The 24,863-nt window shown below is 39.5% G+C and overlaps 1 protein-coding gene across 5 annotated transcripts in view; it reads right to left on the reverse strand.

The window, feature by feature from the left end:
* The window catches only part of STIM2 (stromal interaction molecule 2), a 159,898-nt gene extending 135,397 nt beyond the window's left edge, over nt 1–24,501 (reverse strand). For 2 of the 5 annotated variants that reach the window (XM_004452244.5, XM_004452243.5), the window contains exon 1: nt 20,854–21,349. In XM_004452244.5, coding sequence (XP_004452301.2) covers nt 20,854–21,256 — 403 coding nt within the window. In that variant the 5' untranslated portion in view covers nt 21,257–21,349. Of the gene's footprint in view, nt 1–20,504; nt 20,695–20,853; nt 21,350–22,678; nt 23,056–23,393 lie in introns of those variants that run through there. The other 3 variants (XM_071217145.1, XM_058300098.2, XM_058300095.2) reach the window with 3 other exon arrangements.
* Nucleotides 24,502–24,863: the final 362 nt, after the last annotated feature.

Below are 24,863 nucleotides of genomic sequence, written 5' to 3' on the forward strand. Positions count from 1 at the left end.
ATATGCCTAATAATTATAACGTTATCTTTTCTATTTTGGATCAAGTGCAGAAGTATATTAGACATGTTAAATTCCTGGTAAAATCATTTTCTAAACAGTTAAAAACATGTCTATAGAATAAGGTGGCAGTCTCAGCCAGTCTCAGTCAACTTCTATATTCTACTGTACTCTGCTGTGTAGCAAAGGTGAGGCTTGCTTGCTGATGGTGAGTCACCTATTGAACAAGTCAAAATTGCTAGAAATTGTACAATGAAAACCAAGGTGTAAAAAAACCTTTATTCTGTAGTTCTGATCACTCCCACAGGTGAAAACGAAGAGAATTTCCAACTTAGTGTTCTAATCCTGAGTGAAGCCAGTTGCCCAAGGAGTGCCAGTTCACCAGGAGCATCTGACAGAGCGAATGAGTGCCAATCATTGAACAGCTTGGAATGTGTCTTCAGACAAAGCTAAGTGTCTGTTGCAATTTCTCTCTAAAGATGAATAACTTAAAAAAAGAATGTATATGCTGTTCCCTTCAGCTTTTAAGGAGTGCCGTCTTTTTAGGCACCTAACCTTGTCTACCTCTGTAATCCAATGTGTCCTCTTTTAAAAACGGGTATTCCAAATTTTTAATTAAGTTTCTTTCAGAGTGAACATCTTAACTATATGAAAACTTCATCCAACTTCGTACAGAACGCCAAATCCATCTTCCTCCAGTTCGAATAAATTAAGAGTTTTACACCTTATTAGGCAAAGACTACAGACCATGGCCAGCAGGAAGCAGTTACAGAAAAGAGATCCGTCTCCCTTCAGCACCCCTTTTAAATTAAAGGTGTAAACTCTTCAAGGGTAAAATGAAATTAATAGATGGATCTGGAACCTGACTGGAAATCCATGTGAGCGCCAGTGGCCGCAGGATGACTGCAGGAGGCCCCCGCCCCAGGATTCTGCTGTCCAGAATGAAAACTTCTAACCTCTTAAAAACAGTCCTGGATGGTACACTAAAGATTGATAAATAATCAATCAAAACAACAAACAGCCACCCACCTCATAGCTCCAACAATAATTATGCCAAAACTTAGCAAGTTAAACTTTGGCAAAGGGGGGAAATGATGTGGGCTATGGGTGGGAGACTCTTTGTCTCTTCAGAGATAACCTAAACTATCTGTTACTTGTGAGTGTGGGATGATGAAAGGTTGCAGTCCTGCCCTTGGTGAGCAGGAGACAGTTTAACAATGCAAGGTCTATAAACTTTAAGTATTCAGGGGAAATGCAAAGCAAATATGCTAAAAGCTTATCGAATGCCTGAGGTCCATGCTAAAAGCTTACTAAGATGTGGAAATATATGCTAATTCAAGCGTATTGAGAACTGAAACAAAAGGACCATTTGGCCTTTCCTCTCTGTATAAAAGGGACTAAAAAATCTTGTTCGGGGCTTGGGATTCAAACAGAAAGTTCCCGAGTCCGGCCGGCCGTCAATAAACCATTTTTCCTTCTCAAAATCATTCCTGAGTCCTGGCCTCTCTATACTCAAGTAATTGAACTTCTCTCAAATTCTACAACTCCAATCCCCAATAACAAGGGGCAGTGTGCTTCACAATGCACAACAAGGAAGTCATTCAACTTTTTAATAATCAAAGAAATGAAAACATGGTAGGGTATTTCATGCAAAATAGCAAAGATTCATTTTCAACTAAAACATCAATGGGCACTCAAATATGCAATCTTTGCAGACACCAGTTTGGCATGAAAAATAGAGAAAGAGATCTGATAATAATGCTTCTGGAATGTACCCTTAAAATCCAAAATGCAGAAAAAGATGTTTATAACAACTTTATACCAAAAAAACTGTTAACAATCTACCCAACAGTAGGAATCTATCCAACAATAGATGTAATTTATATACTCTATTATATTTAATAGTTAAGAAAAATCTCAGGATATGTTAGATTAAAAAAGCAAGACACATAACTGCATCTAAGAGGACTGCAACATACAAAACATACTTACTGTATTTTTAAAAAAGGCAATACCAAAATGGTTCTCTCTCTGAGGAGCAAAATTTGTTTTATGCTCTTTGCTACATGTTTCTATATTGTCCAAGTTCATAAGAAAAACTACTTATATGAAAGAAGAATGAAGCTTGAGATGACATGTCACCTATTTTAAGTATCATAAGATCTTCAAAAAGATCATTTCTGAAATGTTTAAGTTAGCATATATGGTTAAAATACATTAAACATATCCTCTAGCTTAATTCTACTTCTGGCTATCTATCGTCCCCAGCACAAAATCAAAATATACAAAAATGTTAATGCATGAAAGGTATAAATCAAGGTATTCATTACTTATAAATTTTTACAGCATACCCATGATATACCAGACATTACCTAGGTACTATATGAACAAGACAGATACAGGTCCAATACTTTAGTAGATTACATGCCTATGGGAAAGTACACATAGCAAGTTATTAAGTATATAAACCATGTAATTTCTTGTTATAATAGTGTTATAAAGGAAACAAAATGCTTGTGTTTACTGAGAGGAGGTGGGAAGGAGACTACTCCTGTAAGTGGCCACAAAAAAAATCTTTCTGAGAAAGACATATTAAAAAGGGGGGGGGGCTTATAAAAAACTGAAGAGGAACAATCAAGACAAAAAGAATTCACAAGAGCAAAGGTTCAGAAATGAACAAACAGTTTGGCATATTATAGGAGCAGAAGGAAGCCAGTATCGAGGGGATGATGGTAAAAAGAGATGAAGGTAGAAAGGAAAGCAGGCCAGATCATCCAGGGATTTACAAGCCAGGATAGAAGGTTTCTATTTTATCCTAATTACAATGGGAAGTCACTGAAAAGGTGGAGGACATGGGATAACCTTACATGCATCTCTATGGCTTCTAAGAAAACAGACTGTAGAAGGTCAAAGATGAGAGCAAGATAGTTAGGAAGGTACTGCAGGAATCCCAGTAAGAGACAATGGTGGCCTGGATTAGAGTGATGGCAATGGAAATAGTGAAGAAGAGCTACAAAATATATGAAGGTAGGTCAGAACCCACGGTTGCTTAGTAGAATAGTCAAGATGTGAAGTTAATGACCCAAAAGCAATCAAGGATAGTCCCTAGGATGATGGCTTAATCATTATTTACAAAATTAAAACTTAAAATAACTGTTTCCAGTAATAGAAGAATGGTTAAGAATATAATAAAGTATCTACCAGATGAAACATTATTGAGTGTACCTAAGCATTCAATAATTTGGAACTGTCAAAAATTACAATAATAACATACTAATAATATCTCAGCAACAAGGACAGAGAAGGTATTCAATAAATGTTTTGAGAAAAAACACCACCCAGCATGGGACATGATTCCCAGTGATAAGCCTCCCTGGTACCAAGGGATTAATCCAAGTGCCAACCAGAAATGCAGCATTTGTAAAAAGACCGTGACCAAAAGGGGGAAACATTAAATACAAAAAAGTTTAGGGAAGCAGACTTGGCCCAGTGGTTAGGGCGTCCGTCTACCACACGGGAGGTCCACGGTTCAAACCCCAGGCCTCCCTGACCCATGTGGAGCTGGCCCATGCACAGTGCTGATGCGCGCAAGGAGTGCCGTGCCACACGGGGTGTCCCCACGCTAGGGAGCCCCACGCGCGCCCCATAAGGAGAACCACCCAGTGCGAAAGAAAGTGTAGCCTGCCCAGGAATGGCACCACACACATGGAGAGCTAACACAACAATATGACGCAACCAAAAGAAACAGATTTCCATACCGCTGACAAAAACAGAAGCGGACAAAGAACACACAGCAAATAGACACAGAGAACAGACAACTGGGGTGGGGGACGAGTAGTGGAGAGAAATAAATAAATAAATCTTTTTTTTTTTTAAAGTTATATGGGGAGTGGATGTGGCTCAAGCGGTTGAGCACCTGCTTCCCACATGGGAGGTCCCAAGTTCGGGTTCCCAGTGCCTCCTAAAGAAGAAACAACAAGCAAAACAAATGAAAAAAACAACTCAGGGGAGCCAACATGGTTCAGTGCTTCAGCACTGGCTTCCCATATACAAGGTCCCAGGTTCAATCCCCCACCCCTGGTACCTCAAAAAATTTTAAAAGTTTATATAGCTAAGAGATTTCAAAGTGAGTCGGGAGGTCATTCCAGACATTACACTTATGCATGTCTCAAGCGGATCTCACTAACTGTCAGTAAAGAAAGCCTCAAACAGGGGTGCTACCAAGGACTCTAGAGACATCGGAACACTACAGGCAAGGCACAGAGCCCCATGAAATCAGCACTCCTTCAATGGGCCTTGGAATATATGATAACCTATTTCCCCAATGTAACAGAATAGGCTCATTTATAATTTCCCTACACATGATTCTTTCACCCCTTTTACTCAAACCTATAATTAGTGCTATACCCATTAAATATATGTCCCAGAGACTTAAACCTTTGGTCTGTTTATACGCCAGTTGAGCCCTGAATCTCAGCAGAGCTGAGGCCAACACCTACTCTCTAAGTCACGAGACTCACCCAGGACAACTGATAAAATGATGATGTGAAGAACCCCACCCCCGAAAAAAACAAGGAATATCTAAAACTGCAGGCAAAACAGTTCCTTCCATCTGACCAATAAAATCTAAGCCCGTTCTCAATCTGAAGCAGAAAAGACACCACCATCCCAAAATCCACAAGACTGAGGAATGAACAAACATAAGAGGGGAACGCAACCATGGACCAAAGTAGATTTATTTTTAGTAGTAATGAGAAAACTTGCAAACACTGATATAAAAATAGTGGTTACCAGAGGTTCTGAAAGGAGTGGGAAGAAAGAGTAGGTGGAACATAGGGCATTTTTAGGACATTGGAATTGTTCTGCATGGTATTGCAATGATGGATACAAGCCATTATAGATTTTGTCAAAACCTATAAAATTGTACAGTACAAAATATAATGTAAATATAGACTTTGTAAAATGTAGACTTTGGTTAGTAGCAATGCTTCAATATTTGGTCATTAATTGTAACAAATATATCACACTAATGTAAAATGTTATTAATAGGGGAAAAAGTAAGGGGGGAAGGGGTGGTGTATATAGGAATCCCCTATATTTTCTATGTAACTTTCCTGTAATTTAAACTTCGTTAAAAATAAAGCTTATTGGAAGCAGCTGTGGAGGCCCTGAGTTCACATCCCGCGGCCTCCTTCTGAAGGCAGGCACACCCTCAAGCAGCGGAGTGCTGCCCAGCCCCCTCGGAACAGCCAACTCAGCAACATGACTCAACGAAAAAAAAGGAGAGAAAGTAAAAACACAGAAGAGCATGCAGCGAATGGACAGAGAGAGCAAACAAGCAAGCCACAAGAGGGGGAAAGACATTAAAAAAATAAAAATACAGACACACAGAAGAACGCACAGCAAATGGACACAGAGAGCATACAACAAGCAAGCTGCGGGGGGGGGGGGTGGATTTTAAAATAAAATAAAGTTTATTATATAAAAGGGAAAAAAAGTATACTCTTGTGCCTGAAAGCTGAGAAAGTGCTAAAATCCAAAGACCCTCCATTGTGGTAAGAACAGAGCCAGGCGATAATGTTCAATATCCTCATATCTCCTGATAGAAAGTCCCTACAGAAATAATTCAGACTTTACCAATACCCTATGAATTAATGAAGATGTATGAGCAACACTACTGGGGACATTCAAAGACTTGTTAAATAAATTTACCCAAAATTTTCCCCATTTTTAAACATCTAAATTAGTCAGCATTTTACCCAATCACTGTGGAACTTAAAATGTGAAAATCTACAATTTTCCAATTAACAAAAACATATCTAGGGAAGTGGATATGGCTCCAGTGATAGAGCTGTCTGCCTACCATATAGGAGGTCCAGGTTTCGGTACCCAGGGCCTCCTGGCCCGCGTGGTGAGCTGGCCGACACGCAATGCTGCCACGCCGCAAGGAGTGCCATGCCACGCAGGGATGCCCCCCACACAGGGTTGCCTCCCATGCAAGGAGTGCGCCCTGCACGAAAAAAGCACAGTCTGCCCAGGAGTCGCACCACGTAAATGGAGAGTTGACGCAGCAAGATGACATAACAAAAAGAGACACAGATTCCCGGTGCTGCCTGACAAGAATGCAAGCAGACACGGAAGAATGCACAGCAAATGGACACAGAGAGCAGATGTTGGGGGGCAGAGTGGGGAATGGGAGAGATATCAGTAAAAATAAAACTTAAAAAAAAAGGAAGATTTCAAAGGGCTAGATACTGTGTAGCATACTAATATGCCAATATGCTAATACTATTTATTTGCAAATTATCTACTGCAACCTAAAATGGGTTTTCAAGTAACTCACAAGTTACAGAAAGCAAATCTAAACCCTACCTTATAATAAAAGAATGGTAAATGGAAATTTTTAGGTGTACTAATTCAGGATATGCAAATGATTCTTTACTATGGTCTTTTCTTTAAGCAAATATAAATATCAATAAGAGCTTTTATCGTGCTATTGACCCTCACTCCAAAGCCCATTTTTTCCAGAATATCTTAAGTTTTCAACTTCAAATTTTACCAGAATAAGACTTTTTCAGGAATCTTTCCATTTTGATTAGGAAAGAATAATCTATAAACATATTATGCCCTGCTTTAGAATTTGTATTTAACTAGAAACAGCTGCTGCTTATCTAGACATCCTGAAAAACTGACTGAAGACAGGAAAAAAAAGGATATTTATCTTTTAATTCCTGATCAGAGTCTATTCTCATGTTGCTACAATATAAATTAGTAGGCCCTAGAATGTCGTAACAGTTTTTCACCCTCTCACTAATCTAGAACACAGAAAAAAATGGCCTAATTACTAACAGTTCAATATCCCAAACTTAAAATTAATTCTAACATGACTACAAACCACCTGCCTGGAGAACTTTTAAAGACTTCAAAATTTTTATTACAGTTGATAATTTTATAAACAACTTACCATAGGTTATTTGTATATAGGTTTGACTAAATTCATAGATGACATATTTCTATTCAATTTTAAAGCAGAATAAACAAACATCAGATAGCATATGGCAAAAAAAAAAACAACTAGGAGTAAAGAGATCTAGTTTCTAAATCTATGACATTAAGTTAAAGTTTATTTTAGAATAGTGTTTATAAACCCTTTATATAAGATTTAAAGAGATTTAGCATTCTGAGTTTTATAATTGATATTACAAATGAGTGTAAAGACTAATAAATAAAACAAATGTGTCACTCAGTTTCAATTACAAAGTAGCCTGGGAACTAGTAAATAGCGGGATCTGTAGTATTTATAAAATGAGGAAAATGCCAATTTGTTCAAAGACCACATACTGTTTAACATAGCAAAACTACATTTGCACAATAAAGAACAAGAGCATTAAAAGCAAAATCATGAGAGCAGAGAACTCATTTGTTTAGTTTTCTACTATTTCTTCAGTACCTTTTAAGTGTCCGGCACATAGGAGTCATTCAAATCTGCAAATAAATAATGTCCCCTACTAAGTAGCACAATGTAAACTTACAGTAAATTCTAACTGAATTTACTACTCCCAAATTCACATCAACTAGCACTTTTTAAATATTAATATTTTTACATCTATTAGACTACAAATTGAATAAAATTTTTATTAATCCCACCATTTTAATTTTCAATTCAAAGCAGAAAAGAGTTCATGACTGAAGCAAAATGGATAACATATTAAACATAACTGCTCAGTTTATGTAAGTGAATAACTATAAGTTGATCCTCTAACCTTTTTCCACTAAAAATAAGTCACAAATGAAGATGTGCCAATTCTTTCTAAAAGTATTTAACCCATCACATTTTTTAAGTACCAATTAAAACATCTTTACATAAAAACAAATGTCAATGAACAAATCATACTATATTCCAGATTAAACTACCCATATATTTCAAGGTTATTAGACACTGTGTCAAATATTTGTAAATCAATCATTATACAGATCTAAGGTATCATTAACTACAATACATTACAAAGACAAAACCATGTCAAAAAGTATTTATGAGACTATGGTACAACTTTTATAAGAAAAACACCACTATAGATATCTCAAGTGGTAAAAAAGAAAACAGAACCACTATTATAATACAGTAGAATGAATAAAGTAATTAGGGCAGCACTGCTAATTAGAACTTCAGTAAGAAAGGTATAAACAATCTTTTATGGAATTTCCAAGGTGAAAGGAATCAGTACAGAAGAAACACAGAAGAGCAGAGACCATGTCAATATTTGCCTACCATTTTTCTCCAACTCATAACAATGCATTGAACAAAGAAAATTCTCAACAAATATTTCCTCATTGAGTGAACAAACACTTGGAATGGACCAGGAGAGATGAAGACAACATTCTAGGATGAAGGAAATACTCAAGCAAAGGAATAGAGGAAATAAGGCAAGTTCAAAGAAAAAGGAATAGCCTAATGTCACTGGAGAATAATTACAACATGCAGAGGATCAGCAGGTCTGTGTATTCCACTACGATATTTCACAAGTTTATATTTAATTTGGTATTGACTGGATATACTGCAAGTTTTATTAAGGAACTACCTTGCAAGGTGAGTTACAAGATTGTTGCCTCCTATAGCCCAAATAAAGAAGTTCGGAACTAATGTGGTAGCAATGAGAATGGAAAGAATTAGAGAAAGATTCAAATTCTAATCCAAGAATTTTTGTTTGGGCTGATTATTTCTAAAAACAGCAGTACCATCAAAAGAAACACAAAGTAAAAAAGGAAGATATTGGGAGGGGAGAATTTAACATTTATTGAGCATTTATTCCTTGATGGCACTTCAAATGCATGATTTTATTTAATCTTTACAACAACCCTGAGGCAGTTATCTCCATTTCACAAATGAGGCAAAAAAGGTTAAGATGCTTAATTATGTGTCAACCCTTCTTCCCTTCTTCCTTCATAAAAGAGTCTCTCATTTTGTTTAAATACAGATCACCAATGTTCTCAGGAAGGTAGACCCTCCCCCAGCCCTAGGGGGATGAAACGTAATTGTTCTAAGCAAGGTAATCCTATCTTCCCTCTGCCAATAACCCATATCTGACCAATGAGACCTGAGAAGAAATATTCTGGGCAAGATTTTCCTCCCTGAGTTAGCATTGAGGACCGTCATTAGGAATACTGAAGGGGGCAATCTAAGATTCATCCTAGATTCCTCCTTCCTTTTTTTCACCATCAGCAAGCCAAAAAAATTCTAATTCCAAAATGTCTCGTTAACCTCCCCTCCTCTCTCAGCCTCTATTGCTACTATCATAGTCTAAGCCATTATCAACTCCATAACTGGATTATAATAACTGCCCTCTCAGGCAATCTCCCTGTGGCCACTTTTGCTGCCAACAATCCATTCCCTTCACAGCAGCCAAAGAGATCTTTTAAAACATAAATCATATCACATCACTCCCCTCCTTAAAATGCTTCAACTGCTTCCCATTACTCTCTAAATAAAATAAAGCTCTGTAGCATACAGCCCTTGCTTCTACACACATTTGTTTAGATGCTACTCTTGCCCTGCCTCAAGAAGTTCAGAAAAAATGATTCTCTCTCACTTCTTCAAATAATTCAAATTCTTTCTTGCCTCAAGATCCATGCTCTTTCCTCTGTGAGATTGCTAACTTTTCACAGAGCTGGTTCCTCATTATCCTTTAGATGTCACCCTTAAATGTGGCCTTCTCAGAAAAGCCTTCCCTAACCAGCTTACCTGAAATGTCCCCATACCATCCATGTTATTTTCTATCTTACCTCTCTCTTGTTCCTTGATAGCACTATAGCATTTCTCACAACTTAAACTTCCATTTATTTTTTTTTCTATATTCCAAACTGAAATGCAAACTCCATGAGGACAAGAACCTCATCGGTCTTGTTCATCACTTTGTCCCCAATATTTATCATATTTCTGGGATATAATTAACATTAAAATATTTTTGCACAGTCTCATTTTTTTTTTTAAGACTTTTTTTTTTATTTCTCTCCCCTTCCCCCACCCCGCCCCAGTTGTCTGTTCTCTGTGTCTATTTGCTGCGTGTTCTTTTTGTCCGCCTCTGTTATCGGCTGCACGGGAATCTGGGTTTCTTTTTTTTTCTTTTGTTGCGTCATCTTGCTGCGTCAACTCTCCATATGTGCAGTTCCATTCCTGGGCAGGTTGAACTTTCTTTCTTTCGCACTGGGCGGCTCTCCTTGTGGGGCACTTCCTTGCGCATGGGGCTCCCCTATGCAGGGGACACCCTTGCGTGGCACGGCACTCCTTGTGCACATCAGCACTGCGCATGGGCCAGCTCCACACGGGTCAAGGAGGCCCGGGGTTTGAACCGCGGACCTCCCATGTGGTAGGCAGATGCCTTATTCACTGGTCCAAGTCCACTTCCCGTGTCTCATTTTTTTTTTTTAAATCACTCTATATTATTAAATACACACCCACACCTACAGGTCTAAAAGAGACAGTAAGAAATAAAATTTTGATGCTACAGGTATCTCTAGTTGGGATAACTTATTTTGTACTTTTACTTTTCCACACTTTCTAAATTTCCTATAATAAACCTTTATACTAAGAAACAAAATTGAGGATTTTTAAGTCCAACGTTTCTACTGCAAAATGCTTTACATTTTTTAGTCATATAAAATAAAGATATAAAATGACCTAACCAAAGGATACAAAAAAATTTTAATATAATACTTCTCAATTTCAGTCTATACTCAACTTCATATTTTTTAGAAAGTGTTAACTAATTTCAGACCATTGCTTATCTAAGGTTATTTAGATACTCCTGGTGCCATAAATTGTCTTTCTACTTTTTAAAAATGCAACATAAAGCACCTTACCAGTAATAGTCAATAGATCACATCACAAAGCTACAATTATCCTACATCTATATCTATCATTAAAAAGAAAAACAATAATAGCAGCCAACAACAATTGAACACTTACTCTTGGCCAAGCTCTGTTCTAAGCACTTTACATATATTAACTCCTTTATTATCACAACTCCATTTTAGATATAAGGAAATTTAGGCACTAATAAATTAAATCACCTACCCAAAATCACAGAACCACTATCAGACTGGGATTCAAACCCAAGAAATCCTGTCGTAGTCTAGAAGCTGTACTTTTAACCAGCACTATATACAAAAGTGGAAAAAGATCTATGGCCCAGATAAAAGTCCAAGATATAACATGCTTTGCTTCTTAAAAATCACATCCTGGGAAGCAGATGCAGCTCAAGCAGTTAAGCCCCTGCTTCCCAAACAGGAGGGCCTGGGTTCGGTCCCTGGTACTTCCTAAAAAAAAACAAACAAGCAAACAACTCAGGGGAGCTGATGTGGCTCAGTGGTTGAGTGCCAGCTTCCCACATAATATGGTCCATTTAATCCCAGGCCTCGGGACCATTTAAAAAAAAAAAAAAATCCCATCTTTAGGGAATATTAATAGGGGAAAAAACACAACATGAATAGGAATTACCCACTTATTGATACTAACATTTTTCTTTAAAAAAAGCTTACCTAAAACATAGCATTGGTGTCTTAGAAATTATATTTTTAGGGAACCGGACTTGGCCCAATGGATAGGGCATCCACCTACCACATGGGAGGTCCATGGTTCAAACCCCCTGACCCGTGTGCAGCTGGCCCATGGGCAGTGCTGATGCGCGCAAGGAGTGCCGTGCCATGTAGGGGTGTCCCCCGCATAGGGGAGCCCCACAGTCAAGAAGGTGCCCTGTAAGGAGAGCTGCCCAGCACAAAAGAAGGTGCAGCCTGCCCAAGAATGGCACCGCACACATGGAGAGCTGACACAAGATGACGCAACAAAAAGAAACACAGATTCCCGCGGTGCCACTGATAAAGATAGAAGTGGTCCCAGAAGAACACACGGAATGGACATAAAGAGCAGACAACTGGGGGAGGGGATAAGGGGAGAGAAATTTTTTTTAAAAAAATTATTTTTAAGAGAGCATACTTTAAGATTTTAGAATATTTCATAGCAAAAAAATTTTTTAATCAATAACTGGTTATTTGTCAAAGAGAAATGAAGAAGGAACTCATAAGGTCGTTGGACATTAAAGTATCTAGAATATAACATTATTCAGAATGTTTAATTCTGCTACTTCATCAGCCTTTTTTCCTAACTCAACTCCATTAACTCTCTGATTCATCATAAAGATCCTTGGCACTAGAGGAATTTTTAAGTATAAAATATTTGAGAGGATTTGTATCTCCATTATATTAGGTAACTTTCTATGGAATGACAATAACCTCAAAAGGAATCTCTGTGAAGTAAATGAGACAAAGCATGTAAAATGCCTGGCATGTATTTGAATCTTGTACGCAGAGAAGGATCATGGTGTGCCCAGGCCTAATCAGTCACTGTGCAAGCAAGCTTACCATAGCTCAGATGCCATGCTATGTATATATAATTCACAACCTCCATCCAGTATTCACAAATGCCAGTGTCTACAATAAATATCACCCCAGAAACTCAGCTCTCTCCTTTAATATCTATGGGTCTTTTTCACTATGCCCTTTCCTATCTGACAAACCCTCAGGCATTTTCTGCAAATTACTGTGGAAAAACTCTTCAATAATAACCCACCTCTCCCATCGAAGTTAAGAACTCCATCTTTGTAAAATACAGCACATACCCTAATACCCTTCCACTCTCAACACAGTACCACCACCCTTTAAAAGTGGGTGTATCTCCTAGGAGACTACAGAGCTATGTCACTATCTTATTGAACTTGAAATTCCAAACACCTAAATTGGTGACACAGAGAAGCCACTGAAGTTTTTGTTTAGTTTTTTAATGTAGAAGAAAAGTAACAGAGAAGAGTGGTCCAAGACCAGTATTACTTTACATTACTTATTCTTCCCAAAAGTGGGGAGGGGGAATTTGGTTTTAACACTGCAAATGTTTAATAATTACAATAAACTTCTAAAAGATAACTTTAATATATGCAGCAATGCTACTACAAAGGTCAAAACAGTAGAGGCCCTTAAAAAGATGAGTGGGATGTCTTAACACATTTTTTTAAATTATGCAATACATTCTCAGGCAATTTTCAATTTTACATTCTCTTCAAGTATAAAAATGGTTAATTTTAGCATCTTTATCTCAACAGTTCCTAATATCACGCCACAGACAAAACAGTCACTAAATAATGTTTAAAACTATATGCACATATATATGCATATTAATCAAAAACTGATTTTCGTACTTTTATCTTTCTATAGTTCTTTTTAGGACCCATTACAATAGAATGAGGATCAAACACTAGTTGCACATCAGAGGGTATACTTAAAAGGGCAAAATCAAAAACAGCAAGAGGTATTTTTGGGATTTAAAGTGAATTTTTAAAAATGTGGTACCCAAGAAATGCAGAAGAAAGAGCAAGGATTTACACAGTCTGAATACCAGTGCGGCAAAGTAGAAGGAACAGCTGAAGAAGGCAATGGTTTAAAATAGTGGGTAAATGGGGCAGGGAGAGGGATTACATAATTTCATTCATAGAAAAGTTAAAAGTTGACTGCTGGAGAACAGGGGAAAAAGAAAGGGTGCTTTGATCACCTAGTGAAATTAAACATCAGATGTTTTTGAAAAGGAAAGAAAACATGAGAGCAAAACTGGACCTGTGAAGCATACAGTGTACAGAACAGCAGATAAAGATTTCAAGTATGGTTAAAAAAAAAAAAGACCCTGTTTTACTTATTATTTACAATACTCTAGGGGTCCGTGATGAGGTTGTTTAAGATTTTGTGATCAAATAAATAAGATTCAACTTCTAGTATTTTTAAAATTAAAAACAGCACTTAATTCTGTAAAATGCTTTTTGTAGTGTTTCACTACCACATAATAGCAAGTTTAGGAAGATCAAAGAGAAATACAGAGAAAGAAAGTGAAAACAGCTAGAGGAAACAGAGTAGATTACACAGAGACAAAAACAAATTCAGATACAAAAGAAACACTAGTAAAACATAGACACTTGGATTCTAAGATAAATGTTAGTTCAATTAAACTATTCTAGCCCTACTCTCTGGTGCCCTGGGACTCTGAGGAGAAAAAAGTTACCATTACCTGAAGAAAAATACTGAAGAGTCATAATTAAACATTCTACAACTGCTTTTAGCCTTTTAGCTGTGTCACTTCAGACGACATGGCTGATGAAGCCCAGCAGCAAGGAAATTACTCTCAGCGCTACAGCCGTGATGGTTATGCAGTATCACCTCAAGGGCCAAATGAAATAAAGCCAAACTCAAATCAATCACTAGCTTGGGGTTCTCCACCCTCAATTCAGAACTTTCCTAGTAAAGAACTTCTCTGAGGAGGAAATGTTCAGCTAGACTAGAGGAACACAAGACTGTGGTTTTAGAGGAGAACCACCTTTAAAGTAAGCAACAATGAAACCAGTCAAGGAGAACAGTTACTGAAGAAAGGATTAGATAGTGTCAAGAGGGATTAAATATCCCATGCTCACCTACCAACATAACATTTAGGAGGAGAAAAACAAACCATTTAGATTTGGCATTGGAAACCATCATCAACAGATCAAGCTTGAAATTCACACATGAATGAAATTCAGAAGTTAATGTGAAACAAATGAAATGCCAGTACTACCACACATTGTTATTAATATTTACAGGTGATGGTAAAGTTCACCTCCGATTTATTTTAACATCAATTCAATCTGTAAACAGTTACTCTTGTTAAAAAAATAAACATGCATTTTAAATATGGGATACTGAAAGCCTTATGGAAGCTTCTTATGTCAAATATATTGTCTTTTGGCTACCAAAAAATTTGTTCTGCTTTATAAAACAATTGGCAAATTTTTGCAACTACTTTTCTGTTAACTACCCTGAAAGTCATCACTTAAACCCAAACATACACAAAAGAATAGCTGAGTTTTATATGATTAAATAACATAAACATCTGAAATAAAGAAAATATTCTACAATCTTCCAAGGGTTTGTACGAATTTTAAAAACTTTCACTCTACAAACGCTGGGTATTTAAAATTAAAAGGTAATTTTTTTTCTTATATTTCCTGTAAGTAGCCAGATTACTTTAATATAAGAAAATAACACAAATTTTACAAAATTTCCTCTAAACATTCACATTGGCAGTGCATAATTTAAACCCTCAGGCCCTCTACTTCTGTATCGCTTCCTAATGGCCTCCTTCTTTCTGTTATCTCCTCACTTTTATTCACCCAAAATTAGCTTTCTCAAAGACAGAGATCATGTCACTCTCATATTCAAAAACCACAGTGCTACTCAACCCCTAATCACAGGATTAAGAACTCCAACAGTCTACAAACAAAACACTCTGAATGCTGAAATTCCTTTTTTAAGTCTTTTGTTTTACTTTGAAAATTAAAGGAATATTTACGTTCTCCATAAGACACATGTTTAATATCTTCTAAATGTTTTCAGTTACTGGCAATTAAATATTTAATGCTTCCTAAATAATCTAGTAAAATGGATATATCAAGAAAATGCACCATATATATCCTGGAGCTTCCCATATTCCCAAGTACAGGACTGAGTATCCCAATTTTAGATTTGTTTACATATCAATAAATAAGGGATTATTGGCAATACTAAGGAATATTAAAGCACTCAACTTGGCCCCAATCTTCTTTCCCCTTTCACTTCCCACTACTCTACATACACCCCATGCTTAATCTGAACTATTTACTCTTTTTCTTGCCTATGCCTTCTCCTAGAAACCCCTTTCACTTCTATCCATATAAGGTCCTATCTATACATCAAGGTTCAGCTCAAATCCTACACTCTCCTCCAAGTAATATATCCCAACATTCTCTTCCTTTCCCAACATTTTGCTTTCCATTACGGTACTAATCACAGTCTGCCTCAGATTATGTAGACAACATACTAGTTAAGAATAGAAGATTCAGGGGGAGAAAAATTCTGGTTCTGCTACCTATTAGGTGTGACTTTGGGCAAGTTACTGAAGATCACCCTGCATCAGTTTCCTCATCTCATAAGAAAAGAAAAGCAGTTATCTAACAGGGTTTAGTCTAATCAGAATGAAAAAGTGATGTATATAAAGCATTTTCACAATAATCATTAATAAAGGTACCTATCTTTACCCAACTGTTACTAGTTTGAGTTCCCAATGGGAAGTTTCCAATTCCCAATGGACAGTTCCCAATTCCTAGGAATGTGATATTCTTACTCTGCATGTGCTCACTAATAGTTTGGCTGATGAAACCTGATCAATTCAGAAGTAACTTCCTAGGCAGCTCTTAATAAGGTAAGGTCCGAACTGTAGTAAATGTTAAAAATGGCTTGCTAATCATATTACAGGCTATTAATTTTAACATTGCCTTCACCAGTTATACTTTAGCTACTATACACATAAAATACAGAACTTCAAGCATCATTCTGAAAGCATTCCACACCTCAACATTATCAATGAGTAGGCCAACATACAAAGTACTGGATACAGTTACTCGAGAGAAGTCTAAATTAATCTAAAAACACTAGCAGTTAACCAGCCAAAAAAAGCAAGCCTTTAGCAAACTGTAAAGAGATCCTGTGTGGAAATTCTTTACTGCTAAAAATTAAGCTGAATCCTAAAGTCACTCTTCCAAATGGCCCTTAAAATTATTCCTTTGGCAGGGGGTTTCCCATCAGAGACTGGTCAGCTCTGCTACAGTATTCCCAAGAAGAGCACCAAGGGCTGCAATGTTTCCAGACCAAAAAGATTACTGCTAATGCTTAAATGTTCAGAATAGGCTAGATCAAAATGAATACAAGCAGAGTCTTTAATCCTGCAGTTAGCAAAAGCCATATGACTACAACAATAGCCAAAGAACGATGAGGAAAAGGATTGGTGATGGTAACTACTGAGTAGGAGAAAGAGGATCGAGCAAAAGATCTAACCATCAAAACGCTTATGGAAAACAAGCTAAGTCCAGACAGAGCAACTTCACTAAAGAAGCAATAAAGGTTTCTAGTACTATGTGAACTACACTGTAAATTTAACTATTGCCACAATGTAAACATGAACATGTGTAAATTCACTGTAAAATATTCCTCAGTGCAATATACATACACTACATTGCACTGATCAACTACTAATTTTTTTAAAATATGACATTTACTGGGTATGTACAGATACAAGGAGAGATAAATGTGAGAAAGAAGATTTGTCCAATGTCAATCACGCTATTTTGAAATATTTTCAACTAAATTAATGAAAGCCCCACAAATGTTTTTAATGCTACTGGGCAAAGTGGTTCTTCTAAATCAGAGTTTCTTAATCTTTTTTGTTCCATGAACCCTTTTTCCAGTTAGGTGAAAACCACAGACCCCTTACTAAGTCCACACTAAACTGTGTATTATAAAATAAATATATCACACCCGCACCAACAGGTCCCCACAAGAATGGTTTTTTCAATTTCAACTCAAGCCCACAGACCCCTTGTTAAAAACCCGTTTTAAATGGTATTATGCTTTGAAACTAAGACTATTTTAAATTCTCATTGACATTTTAATACTTCCAGACATCATGTTTAATGTAAATCTTATAACATTCCAAACTCATGAAATGGTATCATAGTTAAAATAAAACTTTTGTGTAGGCACCACAGAATGTTACTTTAATTCACAAAAAGAGAGTCACAGAAAACAATTATTTCCAAGTTAATTTTTTTAATTCTGTAACAATTAGCTACAAATATTAAAAGAATTTATAATGTTTCAAGTATTCTGCATACTTTGCCAGAATAGATCTGTGTTCCAACCATAATTAAATATGTATTAATATAAGCCGTTATCTCCCTTTCATAAACTATTTCTCAGGGACCAGGTCTGGATGAGACTGATCATTCCTCACTGGAATCAAGTCATAGATTCTAAACCTGTTGGCAAAAAGAAAAGGAAAGAAAAAGAAACAAAAAGGAAAGTAATGTCTTGAATTACTAAAGCACTATTTTAGATCAGCATGCTCTCAGTCACCAATACCTTATTTGATTTTAATTTCAATCACTTTCACAGTAAGCGCTCTAAACTATATATATATATAGTTTAAAATACTTAATATGCAGCATTATATATTTTTGTTCCATCTTATCAAAAACCTTTGCACAAGGAATCCTGAAAAGGTAATATAAAAAAGGAAAATAAAACATAATCCAATATTCATTATGAAAATGGGTCTGTTTATTCTGATGGTCTGCCACAGACTCTCCATAAAAACACTTGCTTGTTCAAAACTAAGCACACGAACAAAAGCAATTTATTCTTAATATACTCTTAAAATCCCTTGAGTAAAGAACACTTGAGGGGCAAACTTTACAGGGAAAAATTTTTTTTTTCTACATTAGTAAAAGGAAGACTATTACGAAGTTTATATAGAAGTTAACTATTAAAAATAGCAACCTGGAGGGGAAGAGAAGTGGAAGAGATTTTGTCTCTATTTCTACCGAGCTATTAAGAATAGTCAGTTAAATGACAACTCTAATCCAGAGTTCTCTCAGAATCCTTTCAAGGATTAACTTGAATGTACATGAAATTTGTTCTCTTAATACAGATGGATGTTCTATTCCATTTTTATCTTTTAACGCTAATTAAATCTGACAATGCAGTGTTTTCAAAAATTCACTCTAAGGTTTTACTTCCTGAAGTGGACAAGAGACGTTACAAACTATGTTCTGGGCTTAACACAACATTTACAAATGGAAACCATAAAAGAAAAGCCCTATTCAAACAATCTTAAGAATGGGAAGAAGCTCTATGGAGGTCACAAGTTCAAAGAAATTTTCAACATTTTCTGACTTTATTATGGACTTTCAAATTACTTTTCTGAGATACCAGTGATATTAACTACACTTATATTAAAATGATAATTTAATTTATGTTATGTACAGTTAATATTTTAAACTTTAAGTAGAAATTCTTAATATGTTAAAAAAAATTAGAATTCTAACAAGGGAAAAAATAAGGATATTAGAAATAAATTCCAGCGTTAATATTATTTCTGTAAACTTATCTTAAAGTACAATACAAACTTTTTGCATGATATATCAAAATGTTTCCCCTAAAAGAATCACCCTTTCTTACAGAGAAATTTTAAGTCTTCATAAGGAAGGAAAATTAAAAGCTTATTAAAATAAAATTCTATCTGAATTTTCTTAATTTGATCTACATAGCATACAAAATACTGTTACTGGTGAACAAATACTGAATTTCCTTAATTGCATGACCATGTACCAATTACATTTTGATAAAACATTAGCCAATTATATATTAATCAAACATTTCTGTTCAAGAAACCAAAAGCGACCTCTTATAACTTCCAGAAGCCCTAATGTTTCTGCCCCGTCCCTTCCTAAATCAAGCATCAATCTTTCAAATTTTAGTCTTATCTAGTATCTTTCCTGTTAATAACTATTCTACACCACATTTTTATTTCCCACTTAGAGACTATTAAAGCATGAGACTATCCAACCTATTTTCTCACTGAAACCACACTATGTTCCTAACACTGATCATTGTGTAATATTATCCAATTCACACAGTGCTAGTACTGTATGTTTCCATTTCCAAAGGCTTCCCCATCAAGCTTTTAAAAAGACTTGATATGTTTCTGGGTAAAGCAAGTTAAATATTCTGTTCAGCGTGTTCTATACATTACAATTTCCAAAGCGTATGACAAAGTTTACCAACATCCTTCTTCCTCCTACAAGAGTAAACATCCTATCATAGAACCCAGAGATTATCTGCTTTGCTCTAAAGAACAGCTTGAGCACTCCTCCAAGCAGCTGTTAGTAACTTTCAGGCGCCTGTTGGACTATCACTTTGCTTAACTTAATGATATGTCATCTTGTTTCCGCTTTACTTTTTCCTTTTTAAAATCTTGTAATTAATGTAGAGGACCTAACAGATTTGCTTTTAAATAAATAAAGTAATATGAAAAACATTACTTTGGCTCCACAACTTTTCCAAAAGAACTTATTTAGGATCTTTACAGTATTAATTTAAACCACAAAATATCAGCTGTACATGACACTAAATGTTTTAAAACGATACAATTTTCTACTAACATTATCAAACGTGTTTGCAAGTTTTCAATAATTTCGAGAACGCTCCACATTAAAAAGCACCTGGTGAACTTTTATTAGATACAAGCCCTGAGTATCCTGCACAAGTTAAATTTTAGATTTAGGGTTACCTGCTGATTATTATGCACCCTTTATCACCCACTGATGGACCCACCAAGCAAATAGTTTCCATTATTTAAAATGGCCTTCCTCTCACCCCTCAAAAAAATACACATTTGACTTAAAGGTTTCCGCATACTATTACGGAACCACTAATACCACTAGGTATCATGGCTCTCAAAGAATCCTCTTTAGCAGCCTCCCCTGGGATGTTTTGCTCAGCAGAGCTTTGAACTGGTGAGACTCGCTGCCAGCTGCCTTTACAAGAGCAGCACCAGAGAGACTCAATACCGCATTGCCGCTGCTGACTTTTACTAGCAGCTTCCAAAAGAAAAAATTATCAGCCCAGTATCTTGCAGACCCTCCTGCAGCACGGAAGAGAAACCACTGCATAGCTCAGCTTAGAGCACCAGGGAGCCCGAAAGAAGGGCGGGGAAGCCAGCGCCGGCGAGAGGCTCGGTCGAGGGCGGGGTGTCGGGGTAAAAAGGCAAGGCGCCCAGTGTGCAGGGGACCGCAGCGGAGCGCGGCCACAGCGCCGGCATCCGGGAGCCCCGCTCGGCATCGCGCGCTGGCCGTGCCGCTCCCCCCACCGCCGCCGCGGGGATGGGGTTGCCGCCGCCCCCCGCCGCCTGGCCCTCACCTGTCATGAGCGCCGGGCTGTCGCCCGCCGCCGCGGCGGGAGGGGAGGCGGCTGCCGCGGCAGCGCCCGCCGCCCGCCGCCCGCGGAGGTGCCTCGGTACCAACTCGCATCCGTCCGCCGCTCCGGCCACCAGCAGCCCGAGCACCAGCAGCGCAGTCCAGCGCCGCCGCGGCCGCCAGCCCGAGGCTGGGCCGGGAGTCGCGGCGGGATGAAGGCGCGGAGGGGGAGCGGGGGCCAAGCGCGGCGGCGGCCCGGCCGCGGGCCACTCTTCCGCTCCGCCAGGCGCCACCGCCGGCGGCTCCCCGGGCCGCCCCCGCCACCTCGGACGCGGGCTCCCGCCGGGCGCCAGCCCTGTCCCCTCGGCTCCGGCGGCCTCCGGAGACCGGGTCCCGGCTGCGTTCATTGGTTCCGGTTATTCAAAACAATAAAATTTCAAAGGTGGGGGCAGAAAAGAACGGCGTCTTCAGGCCGTGCGCGACACCCGCGCTGTGGCCGCGGCGAGACCTGGAGCCGCTGCTCTGGTGCCTCCTGACATCAGCTTCAGCGCCCGCGCCACCGCCGCCGCGGCGCATCCCCCCGCCCCCTCCGGCCCGCGCTCGTCGTAGTACCACGCTCCGCGCGGACGCCTCCCTCCCTTCACACACTCGCCGCATACCAATCCCCCGCTTCCCTCCGTCCCTCCACGGCGCAGGCGCGGCGCTGCTGCAATGCGCGTGCGCGGCGCCCCAGCCCCGCCCCAGGGGCGTTCCCAGATGAGGAGGGTGCTGAAAGAAGGTTTCTGGGGGCGTCGGCGGAGCCCGAAATGTAGTGGGCGGAGAGGAAGGATGAACTGTTCCCCTCCCCCACTCACGCCCCCACCGTGATTGGGGCGGAAGGGGTCAGGGAGAACAGCACAGGCATCCCAGATAACTGGGGCGAGTTGTAGTGTAGGCGGCGGCAAAGTTAATTGCGTGGGTCAGAAAAACTTGGTATACGGAAACACAGGCGTGTCCAGAATTTCAATATAGGTGAGACCTAGAAGTGGCTAGCTGGGTGGAAGTAGAGGTTAGCATAGCGGAGCGTTTCGTTTACCCGTGAAACAATCAAGCGCCTGTAACGTGCAGACACCGTTGTAAGCGTCTTACACATTTACACGTTGTGACTCTAAAAGTTGGATGGCATCGTTATCTCTATCTTAGAAATGAGTAAAATGAAACCCAGAAATATTAAGTAACTTGCTCCCAAGGTGTCAAAGCTAATAAATGGGGGTGGAGCGGATTTGGCAGTTGCTGGATGTAAATTGGAGAGGATTTGCTCAAGCTTCTGACTCTCCTGTCTTCAAATATAATTTGACCACATCATTTCCCTCCAGCCGTACATACACACAGAGAATCTGCTGTGAAGTGAACAAGCGACCGAAGAACAGTGGGTCAGATCTGACTTGATTTCACCTATATCGAAGCACAGTTCTTATGCACCCAAATCTATTTTCTATTGTAGAGCCTACACAGGCCGGGCCTAATTGGTTTGCTGGGGGAAAAAATGATAACTGGAATCTTTCTCATTCAAACTAATTACCAACACATTTTTCAGGCCACCCCCCTTGAGAGGAGAAGCTGAATGTAAAGTCTATAAATTTAAAACCCAGTAAGCACGCACACACGCACAAACACATGCAAATACACACAGTAGCAGCAGCATTCTCTCTCCCAGGCACACGCAATTTTTTTAAATATTTGCAGCTAGGGTTCTTAAGCACAGTGGTCCTCTTTGGATTTTTGTTGGTTTGGGGTTTTCGTTTTTTACTGGTTTGTTTGCTTATTTATCTAGAAGATACTCAACTTACACAATCTCTTAAAGAATTTCTTGGGCAGCCTGACCCATATCCTTCATTGTAGAAGTGCAGATGCCAACTTCAGAAAAGAGTTAAGAATTTCTTTGAGGCTAAGCAATCGATCAACAGTTGTTTTTTGACAGACTTTTTGGGGACACTATGTTTAAGTGGCAATTCTTGTAGGGCAACAAGGAGATTAAATTTCCCCTGCTGAAAGGCACAGCCTTCAAAACACACATTTGCTGTGTGTCCACCACAAGGAGATAATTCTGCTAGGAGACCAGGTAACTGGCATGTTTCCTGCTTTCCAGAAGTCATCATTTCATTCATTCAGTACTCAAGGAGTGCATGTGATGTTCCAGGCAGGGTACTGGACACAAGAGATTCAGCTGTGAATGACACTTGAAAAAGTCAATTAAGTCAGCACTTACGGAAACGAGATAGAGAATACAGTCTCTGGCTGGGCAATCTTACAATCTTGCTTAGGAGGAAAAATTTAGTCATTAAACAATACAACTAATACAAGGCAGTAGTCAATCATTGCAAAATTGAGTGGTGCAAGCTGTGTTATAGCAAAAACAGTATAAAACCACAGAAAAACTAACAAATCATCAAGACACAGCTTCTTTAAACAAAGATGGCAATTCTTTTCTTTTAAAGACAGAGAGAGGGTGCTAGCACAGAAAGGAATTCTATGTTTCTCTCAGGATAAAGGAATAAATCTCACATGTCATATCTTTGTATCCTGTACTCAGTCGCAGGAATGCATATTCTTGCTAAACCTGAGGAACAGTGTCACTGTGCAGAGCATAAACCTAAGTGCAGAAAAGAGAAAGTCCATTGCTTGGGTGGACACGTCCATCCCTAGAATTACAGATGGTTCTATTTGCAAACCAAATACAAACACAGGGCTCCAGTTGAGGCAATCGCCTCCCTTTCTTCTCAGGTTTCCGGTTCCTCCTTCAAGTCTTCGTTTTCCCTTTCCTTAGAGACCCGAAAGCTCTTTGGTTCCTCCCTCTTGCCAAACCGCGTTCAAAATCTATACTGAGTTCCTTTTAGGACTATCCGACTGCCACAATAGAAGTCTATAACGCTTAACATTCAAACTCTGTGATTTATTTACAGAATGTCGTGACCATCTAATTTTCACTTATTCACGACTTCAAGCATCTTACAGGCAACGCTGAGCTTTGGAATCAGACCTCTTGGAAATTGGCAACTGCCACTTTTCAGCTGTGTGACCTGAGGGCAACTTGATCTGTCCTCAGTTTCCCCACCTATAAATTAACAACCGTGTAACAATGCCCGCCGCCACTGGGTTGTTGCTGGCGGCGAGTGAGTAAAACAGCGTGTAAAGCCCTTGCACTGTGCTTGCCACGCAGGTGAACGTGTCAGCCTCCGAGGAGCCTGTCCCCACGATCTGGGCGTGTATCCTGAGCGTGTTCTTGGCACCAGATATGCGCATTACACTTTACCGACGTGGTTTGATTTCATCTTTCGGCAAATAAACCCCAAACTCCGTGGGGCGCGCCCTGCAAAGACGCACAGCTGGATTCATCTACCCGGCCCCTCCCCATCCCAGAGCCAACCCGCCCTTCCCAAGAGTCGGGCTCCCCTGCCCATCTCCTCCTCCGGCCTTGCACCCGCAGCCAGCACAGCCCACGACGCGCTAGCCGCCGCAACTCGGGAAACCGGAGCTCTTCCAGCTAGCGGGGCAGCCGGCCAGCGCCACCCGGCCGAGCTGCGCATGCCCACTGCCTCCGCCGGCCCTCCACAGGTGCGCGAGCTCTCACGCTGCCGCGGTTCCCCCGACGCCGCGCGTCGCTGCGCGCCCAGCTTCCGGCTCCCGCTCTGTGGGCGGTGCGTCCCGGCGAGCGGCCGCCGCGCGATGACGTCGCCGCGTGGGCGGGCGCGATGGGCCGTTCGTGGGATGTCGCGGTTGTCGTGGAGACCAAACTGGGGAGGAGGAGTGGGGAATTCCGGTCCGGGAGGGGCTTCCTTCTGCGTCTCGCCCGCCCAAGGAGGTCCTCCCGCCAATCTTGGGCTCCGAGGGCGGTCTTCTTGGCGTTAACTCCCTGTCCCTGGAATATCGGGGTAACCGAGCATCATCGCCCAGCCCGCTTCAATAGCTCATACGCTTAAGTCCCTCGGAGAAATGCAAAGAGCTGCGTTGTGGAGCGGGGTTGGGGCCTGTTGT

The sequence above is a fragment of the Dasypus novemcinctus genome, chromosome 1, assembly GCF_030445035.2.
Source record: "Dasypus novemcinctus isolate mDasNov1 chromosome 1, mDasNov1.1.hap2, whole genome shotgun sequence".
NCBI lineage: Eukaryota > Metazoa > Chordata > Mammalia > Cingulata > Dasypodidae > Dasypus > Dasypus novemcinctus.